General features: G+C 49.2%; 1 protein-coding gene across 5 annotated transcripts in view; it reads right to left on the bottom strand.

The window, feature by feature from the left end:
• Positions 1-15759, bottom strand: part of LOC133346688 (DNA repair protein XRCC4-like) — a 48058-nt gene that overhangs the window by 12807 nt on the left and 19492 nt on the right. Inside the window, exon 7 of one of the 5 annotated variants that reach the window (XM_061558480.1) lies at positions 9657-9766. The exons of the other annotated variants lie outside the window; for them this stretch is intronic. Coding sequence (XP_061414464.1) covers positions 9712-9766 — 55 coding nt within the window. The 3' untranslated portion in view covers positions 9657-9711. The remainder of the gene's footprint in view (positions 1-9656; positions 9767-15759) is intronic. 5 annotated transcript variants of the gene reach the window in all.

Raw genomic sequence — 15759 nt, 5'->3', positions numbered from 1 at the left:
AATATGGACTGCGTTTCCCAGAAAGTGGCTCAACGTTTCACACAATGTGTTGCAGATTTCTCTTTTTTTTGTTGTCTCCCGACGTGATGAACATTAATACCGCAGGCAGATGCGAAGGCATAAATTAAAACAGAAGTTCCACTCCGTGAGTGCGTTACAATTCCACACTGCCGAGGTTACACTGACGCCATAAAATTCACCAAGCCTGTTTACTGGCACCTCTTGCTCCCACATGTTTGCACTGTCTTTTTCAATTTGTAGGTATGTATGTTGAACTTCTTTAGCACCGTAGGTAGCCAACCGTTATAATCGGAGGTGCGGGGGAAGGACAACAAACTAGACACAAAAAGGTGTTTTAAAGAAATGAGTTTTCAATCCAGATTTAAAAGTGCATAGCTCCAGTGGCTTCCAAATATCGGAAGAACAATCCAGACGGCTGCAGCTAGCGCATCTGAAAGCACGTGATGCGGTGACCGCCTTTGTTCAATGGCTAGCAGCCAAAAGCCACTGGGATGACCGGAGCTCGCGTGATGGTTTATCCTCCTTGACGAGATCAGCAAGGTACATCACTGTTAGACTAAAATATCAAGCTTACGTGCACCGATACCTGTAACTTATGTGGCGCCTCTTGCTTTAATAACATTTGCACTTAAAAAAAAATTCGATTCGCGTTGTGTTTCATTTACGTCCGTCAAATAAACTGTTAGTTGTGAAATATTCCTTAAGGACCCTGCATTTGTTCTGGACAATATCGATGTTTTTATCTTTTGTTTTCGTTGTTGCTGCTGTGCCCGCGCACCACGGATCTACCTTTTTATAATAATCAGTGGGCAACTAGCTAAACGGGATCATCCGTGTAACAAATCAAGGGCGCCACGGTGGCGAGATGTTAACTACCTCGTCTGGTATGCAGAAGGTCGTGGGTTCGATCCCGATTCTGACACCTGTATATTTGGAGTTTGCATGTCTCTCTCCCCATGGTCGCGTGAAATTTTCCCCGGGTCCTCCGGTTTTTCCCCTCCACATTTGTAAACATGCGTTTAAGAGTATTTGGCTGCTATCAATGTCCACATAAGCCATGTTGTTGAGCTATGATTTGTGGCCAGGTCGCTTCTGAAAAAGAGCTATATAGCTCAGTGGGACTTACCTGGTAAAATAAAAAAAGTTTTAAATAGTTTAAATAAATTTTATTGCTGTGGATTTCACACCTGATGATGATTGCTTGTGTTGCAATCGAAACGTCGTGAGAATTTTTTGTTTAATATATATATTTTAATTATTTCCCTTCTACGTGACTTTACCGAAAGAACCAAGAATATGCATCCCTGCAGTCACGAAAGCTTTAAATCAAAGTTTAAATAAACTAAAACAAGCCCTCTTAGGTAAAAAAAGTAAAAAAAATACTAAAGCAATCTCAAACAGCAGTTTTCCATCACAGCCAAACAAAAATGTATCTTCATATTTGAATGCTTAACGATGTTTTGCTTCACCAAAATATGCTTGTTTAAATGTCTAATGGTGTTTTTTTATAGTCTGTTGTAAACAAATATGAATAACGTATATTCCATGTTTGCTGAAGTTTCTAGAAGCAATAAACCATATAAATCTTTTGCGACCCATATTTGAGTTAATGTTATTTTCTTTTCACAGCAATTTTTGAATCTAGTCGCCCTTCCAAAAGACATGGAGGAGGGCCTTGCGCCTGCCAAGTTTTTGGCATAAAACAGCGAAAACCACAGAAGACTGCGTGACAAAGGCCGGCCATATCACGCCGTACACTGGTGCAGAAGGACTTTCTTGGTGTCAAATTACTTTTTCCTTTATCAAACACCGCTGGCAGAATTGATTTCCCAATCAAACATGTCGGTCAAATAACTTTCTTCGAAAAACCCTTACAGTCTCGATTGGCTCTCACCTGGGCGGAAATAAAAAGGTACGAATGAACGATTTACGGGCACAGCGGAGGACAATTACAAGCCAGCCGAGAACCCCCCCCCCCCTCCACTGTGCATCTCCCTTTGCGCTGTAATTGCGCGTCTGTGAACACTGGACGGCGACGGGCCAAATGACAGCTCGACAAAGTTGTTGTCTCCCAACGGACGGACACGCGTCGCCCAACCGGCCCCTGAGTGCTGTCCCCCCCTCCTCCTCCTCCTCTTCTCTCTGTCTCTCTGTGATCTCTCCCTCCGGTGGGTGAAGCTGCCCGCCGCCGCCCAACGCCGGGAGCGGAGGTATTTTTACGGCCGGGCCCTGGCGCACTAATGAGCTTCCTGCCGCAAATAAAAAATTACAACTCGATGGCTTCCGACGCTGGAGCCGGAGCCGCAGCGGGGTTATCGGCGACGAGAGCGGGGCATGTTCAGCGACGCGGTTACGCGCGGCCCTTCGGATTCAACCTCCGAGACCTCTCGTGACGGTGTCCCATTAATTGCGGGACCGTTAAAAGATTCGTGGGCGTGGGTTTTTTTTTATTAATTACTTCCTTTGTTCAGAGAAAGTTACCTCCTAATGAAGACCAGCCTCGTGGTCAATTTACAGACGGCCGTTTGATAGGGCCGACACGTATGGCTCACGGGCCATAAATCTCTGTCTCTGGCCATGTGGCCTTTATTCTCCTGTTATGCGTGGCGATACGCTCTTAATTTGAGAGGGTATTCGTGACGCGAGGAAGAACGCTGGGAACTTGTAAAATGTTTTCACTCGACCCAACGTAATGATTTAGAGAAAACTGAAATTCTGCTCGTGCCAACGATCGCCGTGGGACACGACGGTTATCGTGAGCCTCTCACTGCAGGTCTCTCCAGGAGAGCCGGCGCCCATCGCTGCCCATCGCTGCCTTGCGTTTCTGTGCCACGTCTCACAGGCCTCCTGCCGACACAGGGCCCTAATTAACAACACCCCTACTGTTGGACATGAAGAGTCTTCCTACTGCGCCGTTGACACTTGACACCCACTGCTCGAGACCTGGATTTAGCCAAAAGGGACTCATAAAGAAGGGGCTGACCCTGGGCTGCCCTCAAAACCACCGCTACCACCACTACCACCACCCTTTCCCCAACCCCTAATCAGAACCCCAACCCAGCCCTTGCTGGGTCTGACCCTTTGGCAGGTTCATGGCTGCCCAGGACCTGCTCCAGGACTATGACCTGTAATCCTGCGGGGAGCGATTGATGGATGATGGATGCCGACCGGACGAGGAGACAAGCTCCATTTGACGTGATGCCTGCTAATCCGTCAAACTACGACGACAGAAGTGGGAATAAATAAATAAATATACAGCTTAAAAGCGCTACGAAAACATCCTCGCTCGATGTAAATCCCTCTGCACCTCCGCCGGCCCTGGCATCTGCCCGTGGGGCAATCGCCATCCGAAGATTTTTTTTTGGTTTAACACGTATGCTTTCGCGACCAATATTATCCACAATCATTCAGGTTTGTCACGTAAACAAAACGTGCCAATTAGTTACGACTTCAGCACACCGGTTGTGTGTTGGAGAATAAACCGACAACATTAACAATTCGACATTTGCAAAAAAAATTGCTGGTGGCTCTATTCAACTATTTAAGTATCCCAACTGTTGCAGAGTTGGCAAGGTGGCTCAGAGGTGGCCAGATCGGTGAACCGGCACTATTGAGTGCCTGGGTTCGAATCTGGGTAGCCGCCTTTTATTTTAAAGTGTAGCAGAGGGTTGATTGTCTCAGCCGAGGTCATCAATGACCGTGAGCAGCAAGAGCAAACAAAACCATGACATTACATTTGATTTCCCCCCCCCCCCACTTGATTTGGCAATATTATAGCTCTGAGAATAAACAAAAATATATGCGTCGGTTTGACTGTCGTGCAACAATCGAATGAGCAGACCTTGTGAGAAAAAGAAAGTATGCCCCCCAACTTGAATAGGATATTTTTTTCTGCCAATATCAAAATTATGAAATATGAATAGGCTTAACCCTTTCTGGCGATAATTTTTGTTAATTGCCAGAAAGAGTAAAGCCTGCTTGAAGTATTTTTGAAGTCTCTTCCGTAGCAATTCTCGACTTGAATTGATGAATCGATTACAAACCGTCACCTGCCTGTTAATGCAGATATTAATGGCCAGGAATTTTTTTTAACGACTTTTATTCCTTGAATTGCCTTGGCATCGCAAAAAACGAGGCACACGGCCCTCGCAAATTGCAACAGAATGCAAACTCTGGTGTCATCCGTGAAAGATACGAAAATGCGGCGTTAAGAAGGTGACGAGTGTGTGGCCCCACTGCATTGGTGACATGGATAAAGAGTGCAAATCGTGTTAAATTCAGATTGTATGTTGAACTTCTTTCGCACTGTACGCAGCCAACCGTGCTAATCGGAGGTGCTATTATCACATTCAATTCTGTAAATCCGTTACTGGGAAATGTACGGTATAGAAACACAACGGCAGCTTGTCGCAGACAATATTCCGCCAACGCCACCCTCCCCCCCTCCCTCCCTCCATGAACATATCTTTATCGACTGCCTCTGGCGACTGTGATTAATGAAACGCCACTAAATATACAACCACAACATCGCTCACTGGGAGGGAACTTCTTCCTTTAACGTGTGCGCGCGCACACGCACACACATGTACACGTGTACATGTGTGTGTGGTGTGTGTGTGCACGAGTTTTATAATAACAATACCCTGTCTGTTTTTTTATCCCAATAAGCTGATGCCAGAGTTCTTGGGTGAACTCTGGCTCTCTTTGCGTACATAAATAAGCAATGAAAACTTTACGTCTTTAAAATGAACCTTCCTTAAACAAAGGTGCCTGTGCATAAATTGTCATTCTCTAGTAAACCTTTCAAAAGCGTGCAATTAGAAAAATAATCAGGTTAGAATTTTGGTGACACTATGCTACTCAATCTTGATTTGAAGCTTTGCTACTCCTCATCTGTAAATGCCAGGCAGCATGAACAGGCAACGTTTAAAGTTTTTTTTTTTAAACTTCGGATGGTCAGACAGTCCCCGCATCGGTCAAGGTTTGAGAATCCCACAGGGTAGGAGCCATTTAAAGCAGGACACAACTCGCCACAGATGTGCGCAATCGCACCCTGGGGGCGCCGAGCGATCCCTCCTCGGTGGATCGGAGCGGTTGGCGAGGGGCCGGTTGGGAGCAAGGAAACCCTTCGAGGTGGCCGAGCTCCCCGCTCGTGTAAGGGCTTCACTGGTCAAGAGACCGACCTTGTGGCACGCGGGGTCGCAGGCGCTTCTTCTTCCTAGCGTTGTTCCCGCTGTGGCGCAGGGTCCGCTTTTCGGCATTGTCTTCTCCATTTGGCTCGGTCCAGGGCATCTTCAGGGGATGTGTTGACCGTCTTCATGTCTTCCTTTATTCGATCCATCCATCGCTTCTTCGGACGTCCGCGTGGACGGCGGCCCTCTGGCGCTACCGGCCCTAAATGTGGCGGTTAGCAAACCTGGCAGCCGCACTCTGCGTCAGCTGCAGGTAGACGGACATCGACCCCCCCCCCCCCCGCCCCCGAGAAGCCTCATACCAGCATACGGAGGAAAGCATCGCCGGGTCATAAAATAATCATTCACCTGTGGCCAAATCACCCGCGAGCTAAGCCGGGACCATGCCCGGTGAGTTTGTTGATGGGTGGCCACCGCCAGGGTTTGCCAGGTGGTGTAGGTGTGGGGCGTGGCCATGTGATGGTAGTGAATGTTTGGGAGAATCAAAATCTTTCTTTAGAATGGAGGAGTCATTTCTTTAGAACTGCTTCTTGTCGTGTGTTAGTTTGTTGTCCTTCCACCCACCCCGCACCTCCAATTAGCGCTGCTGGCTACGTACGCAAAAGAAGTTCAACATACATGTAGACAATCCGATGATCGATAATATATTTTCTCACAGACGTCCAGCATGGGCGGGTCAGCGAATGTCGCGCCTTTTTTTGGGCGGTGGATTTTCTCCCCGTTCTCCGGTTTCTTCCCCGCGTGAAGCCAAACTTCTCACTGATGGAATATGACCAAAAAAATCCAACACAGGATCCTTCTGACAAAAAAAAGGCTTGAGAATCAGACCCCCCCCCCCACCACCACAACCTCACCAATCCAAACTGACCAGCATGGTGAAGGATGGTTAAACAAGCCGGAAACGACCGACACTGGGTGAAGAGGCTTTCATCCCGGAGCCTAAATCTACTGGCTGCAGATGACAGGAGAGAGATTGAGGGAGTCTGGATGGGGTGGGGGGAGGTAGGGCTTGAACAGGAGGAGGCCAAAGCCACAGATCCTTATTGTGCATTGAGAACTGGGGCCCAAGGCCACACAAGCTCGACTGCCGCCAATCCTGGGCCAGTACTGCCCCAATTACTGGACACGGCAGAGCCCGGTTCCCAGTAGCCATGGAGACGCAAGCATGCGCGGCTAGTAACAAACGCGGCGGCAGCCTGCGCTGGCAGCCGGCAGCGGACGCACAGAGGCTGAGCATGATTCACCACTGCCGTCATCACCGACAACAACAACACACACAGCCTCCCGTTATTGCAAACGCACGGTAGATGACGACGGTGGGAAATTGATCCCAGCCTGCGGTGGCCGCGCCGCGTACTTGCGGCGCGTGTGGCGCTAACGGAACACAGAGAGCAGTCCCGAGCGAACGAGCGTCGGAGCCGGCCAGCTGCGGCGTGGGCGTGGGGGGGTTCCCCCCCCACCTCCTCCCGGGGTTTTCGCGGTGGGCCAGGAGATCTTTCGCAACGGGAATGAGGCGACGCTCCTGGGCTCTCGTGTTGTGTGCAACGCGGCCGGTGAGGCTGCCGTAGGCAGCCCGGCTATCACGGCCACTGCGATTACCATGGCTGCCGTTCCCGTGAGCTTCACTCGTTAAATTCCTCTGCACACGTTGAGGACTTGGTCTGCCAGACGGACTGCCTGGTCTCATCCACAGTGTTCAACCGCTACCACACTTCAAGTTACAATGCATCCCCTTACTGCATCTACCCATCGCACTGCTCTGCTTTGGAATTCCCTCCCATCGTCACATTTCCCACGTTTTTTTGTTGTTGCATTTCTTGCTCAATTCAAGAGAAACGCGTTGACTCCTTACCAACTCTGCCAAAGGATTACTGTTCGGGCAGATCTCGGGAAGGCGTGTGTCTAATGTGCAACAACGGGCAGGATCTGGCAGAGGCTAGAAAGCGGTGACGAGGCGCGGGTGGCGTCAACAAACCTTGGGCCATGATGACATCTCGATTACAACTTTAAGAGTGCTGTTTGTTGCTGGTCGCTTGTCATGTTGGGTCTTTGCTCAGTAGAGGGCTCAACGTGGCGTAGGGTTTTATAGGGGGTAGGTGGATGCCCGGCCGGTATTCAGTGAACAGAAACTCCTTCCCTCCCTCCCTGCCTGCGGTGTCACCCGACAAGCCGAGCTTCAGGCTGCTCACCAACGGCTGCAGGGAACAACCACGACATTACAAGCGGAGTTTTACGTTTCGCTTGGTTCATTCTAACTCTGAGAACAACCGCAAGAATCAATTGTCCAAGATGCAATGGGAAGGGCTATGGGAATTAAACTTGAGGTTCAAGATTGTTTGTGTTTTTACAAGGAGAGAACTTAAGGGACGAGGATCATCTAATGAGCCAGAGCGCTGACCTGTGTCACCGGTGCACGGCAGAAGGAGTAGCGGGAGACCGGGGGTACGAGAGGAATGCGGTGAAGCGAAATGCATGTATGTTTGAACTTCTTTCGCACCCTACGTAGCCAACCGTGCTAATTGAAAGTGAGGATAGTGGATGTGTCGAGGGAGGAGTAGATGTACACAGACGCAGGGAATCCGAGCGGTCGACCCCATGCAATATTTGGGACTTTTGTCTGGGAAGAATAAGATTGGTTATGAGATGCGAGGGCTGCGTAGTGTGTACGAAGCTCCGCTGCACACAGAGGCATGCGGAATCTGTCTTTTGTATGTGTAGCAACTATAAATCTGATGTCTGAGTTGAAAAAATACTGACGCTGACTTCAGAGAAGAACGAGCGAAACCCAGTCGTGCCTTGGGAGGTCACCCGCAGTGGACGCGAGCTGACGATGCGTTCCACCGTTTTGGCACGGTTGGCTACGTACGGTGTAAAAGAAGTTCAACGTACACGCACACATACTGACGAGACTGACGAGAACGCCAAGACGGATGCTGGCAACACGAGTCGGTGTTGCCGGAGTTTATGCCACAAACTGTGCGACCCTAACAGTAACCTCCGATAGCTAACACCGACCCCGATCCTAATGCTAACCATACACCGATGCCAAGGCTAACACGAACCAGAGCACTGTCGAACAGGAACACACAACACAAGGCAATTCCACCATAAACTTAACAAGGCAGAGATTTACGCCAACGCTTGGCCTCGCACTTACGACAATGCAAACACTAACTCTCAAGTCCTAACATAATCCTTTATCCCCAACATAAACAATAACACTGAACCCAGCTGTAAATCCAATGTAAAACAAAATACCGTCCAAAAGATTCGCGATGAACTTGGCGATAAGTGCAAAGAGCCTGCCCCCATCTTGTCAGATCTCGGAAGCTAAGCGGGGTTGAGACTGCATAGCGCTTGCATAGGCGACCGCCAATGCATAACCAGGTTGTTGTAGACTACTTTGGGGCTCCAAGTGGTGGGATGCTAAAGGCTGTGCAACGAGAACTACTGTTGTACTCTACTCCTATGCTCACCACCTCCACTAACCTGCACCGACCAGCACGGTGAAATGCGGTCAATTAACCCCTACGGCCCGCACTGCACGGGGAGGCCTCATCCAGCAGTGGATTTGGCAAGGGGCTGTACATATCCATACGAGGGACAATGCAAAGACTACGGTTAACACTGGCGATAACCATAACGCCAAAGAGCAACACCGAGGTTAACACCAATCTTAATAATCGCCCTTCATCATGTCACCTCCGGATGAATGTCTCCCTATGCCGTGTTGGTCACGGGGTGTTTGTTCCACCATACTTCACCATTCTGGTCAATGCGGCTTGGTGGAAGAGGGGGGGGGGCACCCAAAGCTCGGTTCAGATTTCGCTCGTTTCCGACATCCGAACCGGACGTAACCCTCGCACGTCGTAAGTAAAGTTTCACGGCAACGACGACGATGGTGACGACGGTGGTCAACCGTCAATGCCAAGCCTGACCCTCATCATCACCGCAGGCATTCACTCGGCACATTTTGTAACGGCAAGTTTTTTTTCTTTCTTACAAAGGCTGAGTGATCGCAGTGCGTTCACCAGATACAAGCGGAGGGCTTTGAAGTAATTAACTGGGTTTCCTCCTCTTCCCCCACCCCACCCCACCTTACACGCCCCCCTCCTCCACCGTTTACAATGGGATAATGTATCGCAGGAGTTGCTTGTAATAATGTAAAGTAATGAGAAACAGCAAGGAGAAGTAACTGCCCGCTAATGCAAACCAAACTTAAAACGAGGGGATGTAGGGAGCCCCGCTAAAAATATATATTGTAAAATTCGAATGCATTTTCCAATAAAGTGTACAAAAGCACCGTTCAATAAGAGGTGCCGAGCGTGGGTGTTTTTTTTTACTGACACACTTTTATTGAACTTGCCCTGTTTTTTCAAATGTGGGTCATGGTTTTCTATGCTGACTCACGTGCGGGTTTAGGGGAAGTCACGTGATACGCACCTGTGGCAGTCGCTGCTGCTCGGGGCTGTGTTTAATCGTAAGGGCCACTTTGTCCTCACGAGACAAGCAACTTAAATGAAGTCCAGAATATCACTCGAACTCGGCAGTGGCTGTGATAAAAGGGGAAACAAGAAAAAAAGCATGGAACTAATTTGTAATTTTAGACCAAATTACGGTTGAATGGGCTGGAGTGGTGTCAAAGTGGCGATCATGTTGTGCGATGAACCCGGTGAACTGCTGTGAACCCAGCGAAATGAGTTTGATTCCTGGCCAAGGCTTACATTGGTGGTGAGGGATATCTGAACTGTTCATCGGCAACCAGCGTGGTGAAGTATGGCTTAACAACCCCCATGATTGACATGGTCTGCGGAGGCTTTCATATCCAGCACTGAAGTGACAAAACGCTGAACATCATCATAATTGCATTGCTGAATTACTTGCTTTCCTATCAGGTTTTAGATGCTCTTTCAAGTCTCTGATCACATACGCAGTCTATTACTTTATTTCCCATGTCTACATTCAAAAAGTCTCTGTAGGTTCTCCCCGAGTTTAAATGAAGTAAAGTTTCTACTTATTCAATGAGTGATTGCAAAAAAACCTAAAAATCCCAAGTGGCCATCACTAAAGAATATATAAACACGCACAGACAACGTTCGCTGTTACCATGAACTGGTTGAACCCTGTCACCTCCAACACCACATCACCCCACCTCCCAAAAAAAACCCTGGCACCCTTACGCCTCTATCACATGGAACTGCACTAACTTTTATTAAATCTCTCTGGAAGCACACACGTGCGCAGCACACACACGCACACAAAGATCCCCCGTGTAGCCTTAACAGACTGTAGGGGCAAGTGCTGTTAGCGAGCACCTATGAAGGCCGGAACGGCACACAAGGGGGTGGGTGGCCAACACCAGGCCAGGCCGCCTTTGTCTCCCTAGTGGCAATGTTTACACACCGTACCAGGCACTCATTCGTGGCTGAGTCGACCTAGGTGATGGCCCCGGACCGGTTTAGATATACGTCACTGGTCTTGACCGTGAGCGGGAATCGAACCCGGGTGGGCAGGTTCGTAACGCAGCGCGCTAACTGCTACACTACCGCACGTACGCATGCACACACATACACGCACCCACGGACATCCCAGCCATGTCAACAAGAGAACGTGCTCGGCAAACCGTGCCCGGTCACACTCCGCGGTGAAAAATCTCCGGCCCCTAAACTCGAGTCCCAGTTCAGCGAACGAGGGCGAGAGGTGGAGATGGGAGGGAGGAGTGAGGGAGGGAGGGATTGTGAGGGGGCGGCAGGGAGAGCGAGAGGAGAAGGGGGGCGTGGGCGTCATGCGATGGGGGGAGGGTGGCGTGGGACTAGCTCAGGTCAAAGGGACTCCTGCTATGATCAATTTGAAGCAGGCCCCACTTCAGAGATGGGTGGCGGAAAGGGGGGGTTAGTAGGAGATGATTGGGGGGATAAGGGGGCGGAGAGGGACGGGGTGTTAAGGGAGGGATGGCAGCGGTGGTTGTGAGGGGGGGCCATCGGTCACAAGGGCTGCCCCCCCCCGCCCCCCAAGGCTGGAAACAATTATGTCGTGTCTGCGCGGCGTGCAACTCCTCCGAGTGAGCGGCCTCCGCGGACCGATCAGCGATTGGTGATTTTTTTCTTTCGTTTTTTTTTTTGCGCTCTGGGTTTAATTTTTTTTTTTGTTTAAACGCCGTGCGTCACGCTGAAATGTATACACAGTGCATTTATTGTAACACTGAAGGGGGGCTTCGCTTGGGGGGGAGAGAACACATACTCGAGAAGAACAGAGGTTTGTTTTTCTTGAACGTTTTTTCCCCTCTCTCTCCCTTTCTCTCATGCTGCCCCCGCGGCCTGTTTCCAGGTATGGTAGCAGTTTGCTGTCCAAATGTCGCTGTCACCAACGCAGATGCATGTTGCGCGCGCACAATCAATGAGCCCACTGTTGCATCTTTAACGTAATCTCTCCAGCTTTTGGGGGATTCTTTGCTTTTTAAACATGCAGCCATGTAGTAGCTGGTGGGGTTCAGCGGTCGTGCAGAGGTTAGTATACTGCGCCGTGAACCCGGCGACCCAAGTTCGATTCCCGGCCAAGGACAACATCAGTGGTGACAGTGATATCTGAACTGGTCCGAGGGCCCTGTACCCTGGCTTTAGTGACCCACACTGGACATGTGTAAAAAAGAGCTTCATAACTCATCGGATTCCTCCAGTATAAATACATATTCTCCTTATTTTTTGGGTCTTTCGGTAAAGTCAAGTAGATAGCTTCAAAGAAAATCACAAAAAACTACGACGTTTCGATGGAAACACAAGAGATTGTCATCATCTTCTCCACCTGATGACGACTTTACCGAAAGACACAAAGAATATGAATGCCTGCAGTCATGAAAGCTTTAAGTCAAGACACATTCTCCTTCTTCTACTCATAAGTATGGTAAAATATTTTTTTGTCCACAATCCATTTTTTCTTTTTCTTATCCTCCTCTTTCCCTTCCGCTCCCTCTCCCGACCGTCTGTCTCTGTCTCGCTGGACCACAGCTGGGGATCACGAGCATCGTGCGCGATTGCATTACCCCTTTTGGAGGACGTGTTACCCCCCCCCTTCCTGTTTATAATGTGTCTCTGTGCCGTCGTCGTTGAAAATTAAACACCGAAAGATAAGGTGCGGCCCGATGACTGCTACAAACTCGACAAAACGTGGGGAGACCTTCATTCAGCAGTGGATTGACAAAGGGCTGCATATTCTTTCTATTATTATGACTTTACATCTGGGCTGCACGGACACATCAACTCCTGTTCGCGCAAAGAGAGCCCTAATAACTCTGGGCTCCCCACTTTTACCTGAGCTGAACTTGGGACGAAATAAGTGCCGAGCCGTGCAGAGCGTGACACGGGCTTTTTTTGAAAACCGATCCTGACCTCGTGTAAGGGTTCGTCCCATCGGGGCATAAAGGGACCTCTGTGTGTTTGTGTACACGTGCGTATGCGTGTGTCTGTATGTGTATGTATGCGTGTGTCTGTGTGTACTGCGTGCACAAGATATATTTTCCCCTTGCATAGGTTGCCTATTGACCCAGCATGCATTGCAATTCAGGTGACAATCATGTCTAGATGACAGCTTTGATGGCAGTCTTAATTGATACTCATTTGCTTCAAGCAAAAGGCAGACGCGTTTGTATTTGTTGATAATGTAAAAAATATTAATTCTCCTTCGCATATTGAGGGATTGTCTCGAATCGGGGGTCACAACTCGATTCGCGAATCGAGTCGTCTGCGTTCATAAATAAAAAGGAACAGCTTCCTGAAAAGCGCACAAAGAAGCGTGAAGAGATGCAGGAGAGAGCCAGAGGAACTCGCACATCAGAGAACACGCTGCCATTAGAGACATCATGTTGCCCGCTGACAGCACTAAGTGGGTTTTGGGCAGCGCACGTTGCCCGAGGAGACGATGGTCGGTGGTCGAGACTAACGAAGGAGTGACAGCCAAGGGAGGGAACCAGGCCAGAGAGCACGTCCACTGGGGAAATGCGGCGAAGAAATCAGTTTGTCGCATCGCGAGTTCATAAGCGAAGTGGGCGAGTGCTTCGGACAGAGCCTTCATCGAGCAGTGGATTGATCGGTCAAGTACAAGATACATGAGTCGCAAATCATCGAATCTCACACGCGCACTTAGATGCGAGCATCACGAGCAAAGGAATCAATGCCAATCCACGAATCATTTTACAACCATATTAAACACAGCTCAGAGGGCAAGGTCATTGCAATTAAAATATTACCACGGATATTTCAGACATCGCTTTGGAACGCGGCCGCTCACTGTTGTTAACGATGACATCACAGGCCGTTTAAAGTGCACTTTGCAGAGGACGGGCCGTGCACTTGGGTTCCTCTCTGCAGGAATTCCCTGGAGGCTCTGCGCACAGAGCCCACAATTGTGGGAACTGGCCCAGTGGTTATTGTACTGAGCCAGTGGTTACTGCACTGAGCCAGTGGTTATTGCATTGGCCCAGTAGTAAAGGCACTGGGCAAGTGTGTATGTGGTCAGTGGTTATTGCACTGCGCCAGTGTGCAAGTGGCCAATTTGGCCAGCCTGTACACGTTGGCACGAATGATAATCAACGGTACTTGGATAGAATATTGTGCGAATTGAAAAAGCGTAACGAAGAGAAAATTAACAGTGGGTTTGAAAATAAAAATAACGGATTCTTGTAGTTTACCAGCAAATGGTCTAGGCAGCATTATCCTGGTCCCTAACTCAAGAACAAGTGATACAGTCACAAGTATGATAAAGAGCAAGGGAGAGGAGGGTTTTTAATGGAACGAGGATGGAATAAAACGATTATAAATTATAATGCCATAGTTAAAACTAGAACACATGTCATTTGCAAAGTGAAACAATTCATTTAGAGCTTGGCAGCATATCTAATAGATAACATCAGGACAGGAAGACAGAGCATTATCTCGCGGCGCGAGATCCGAAGATTATGAGTAATGCAAATGATCAAGGTGGCGCGAGATCTTGAGGGGTGGAAGACGTCATGGGGCATGCCTTTGCCAGCAGTGGGATGGTGAACGGCTGGGAGAGAAAGAAAGAACACCTAGCTCCAGCTTGGAAAAAGCGGCCGATACGCCGGCTCTATGAAAGCAACGGGCTCCTGAGCATGAACGCTGGGGCAGAGAATCGGAAAAATTGCGACAGCTCGGGCAAATCAAAGGCTGCGATCAGTCTGTCGTCACCTGTTACCCTTCACAGTGACTCAAAGAGACGGGAACGTTAAGTGGGTTTCCTTTGGAAATGACATCACCGGTCCAACGGACATTGTCAGCAAACGCAAATCATCTGCCGTCGTTTCTCGTTTACCGTTTTCAGGTGTGCGATGCTTCGCGAACAGCCATGTGGGAAATGGGGGGGGGGGGGCGGTTTCCTCAGACTAATGGGAAGCACATTCTTCCCACAATCCTTCTCGGTCCATGCATGCCCCCCTCAGTTGTTTGCTTGTTTGCTTTACGCCCGCATAAGCGCCACGGTTAATTTCACGTTGGCTGGGGGGGGGGGGGGGGGTAACGTGCTTTGTGTCAGCCAGCTTCTGGGCGAGTTTATGACTTAGCATAAACACACACGGGGTGTGCGTGTTTTAAAATAAAAATGCAGACCGATTTAAAAACCTGTTCCCACGAGGTCTTGCGCAAAAGCACACTTCAGGCTGAGAGGACCTGGCTTTCAAAGTTATTCAACAGCACGGTGAGAGTCGGCGTTGGCGTGTGCGTGGGGGGGCAGAAGACCAAAACCGAATTCTTTAATGAATCTCCATCATCTGTCACCTGCAATATCGCGACAACAAAAAAGCAGACTTTGCTAAAAAAATTGAATGTATAAAGCACCGATGGAATTAATCCGAAGTGAAGCGATGTTAAAGAGGCCTCGAGTCGAAATTGCCAGCAACCGACGTGCGCCGGAGCCCCCGCAATCGCGAGGGTGACGTTAGCCACTGGCGAAGTTAAAGTTTTTAAACTAAACTATTTATCTTTTCCAGGTACCGCCCCACTGCGCTGTATAACTCTTTTTCAGAAGCGACCTGGCCACAAATGATAGCTCAACCAAGTGGCTTGTCGTGTAGAAATGTATATCGGCCAAATGGTATAAACGCACGTTGATTCTAAACGTGGAGAGGGTAAAACCAGAGGACCCGGAGAATAATCTACGCGACCACGGGGAGAGAGACACGCAAACTCCAAATATATACAGCAGGTGTCAGGTTCGGGATCGAACACACGACCTCCTCTATACCAGGCGAGGTAGTTAACATGTCGCCACCATGGCACCCACGGCCGCGAGATGTGCCTTGAGCACAACAACAAATACGGGAGGCCGATATAAACAGAAGAGACGCGGTATTAAGCAGGTTCAATACCGGACAATCTAATAATGAAAGCCAGATGGTGACCTTTTGTCGTCAGCTGCAAGCTCAGCACAAAATCTGGGTAACGGTAAACACGAGAGAGAGAGACAGGGAGGAAGATGAGATGCTTTCGCTGCTGTTTGTGTTGGGACGATGAGCCAGCATGAACGTAGTGGCCTC

Source organism: Lethenteron reissneri, chromosome 24, assembly GCF_015708825.2.
Source record: "Lethenteron reissneri isolate LAM-NWPU_2019-01 chromosome 24, ASM1570882v1, whole genome shotgun sequence".
In the NCBI taxonomy this organism is placed as follows: Eukaryota; Metazoa; Chordata; class Hyperoartia; order Petromyzontiformes; family Petromyzontidae; genus Lethenteron; species Lethenteron reissneri.
The sequence above is the reverse complement of the archived record's forward strand: the minus strand, read 5'-3'. Positions and strand labels throughout refer to the sequence as shown.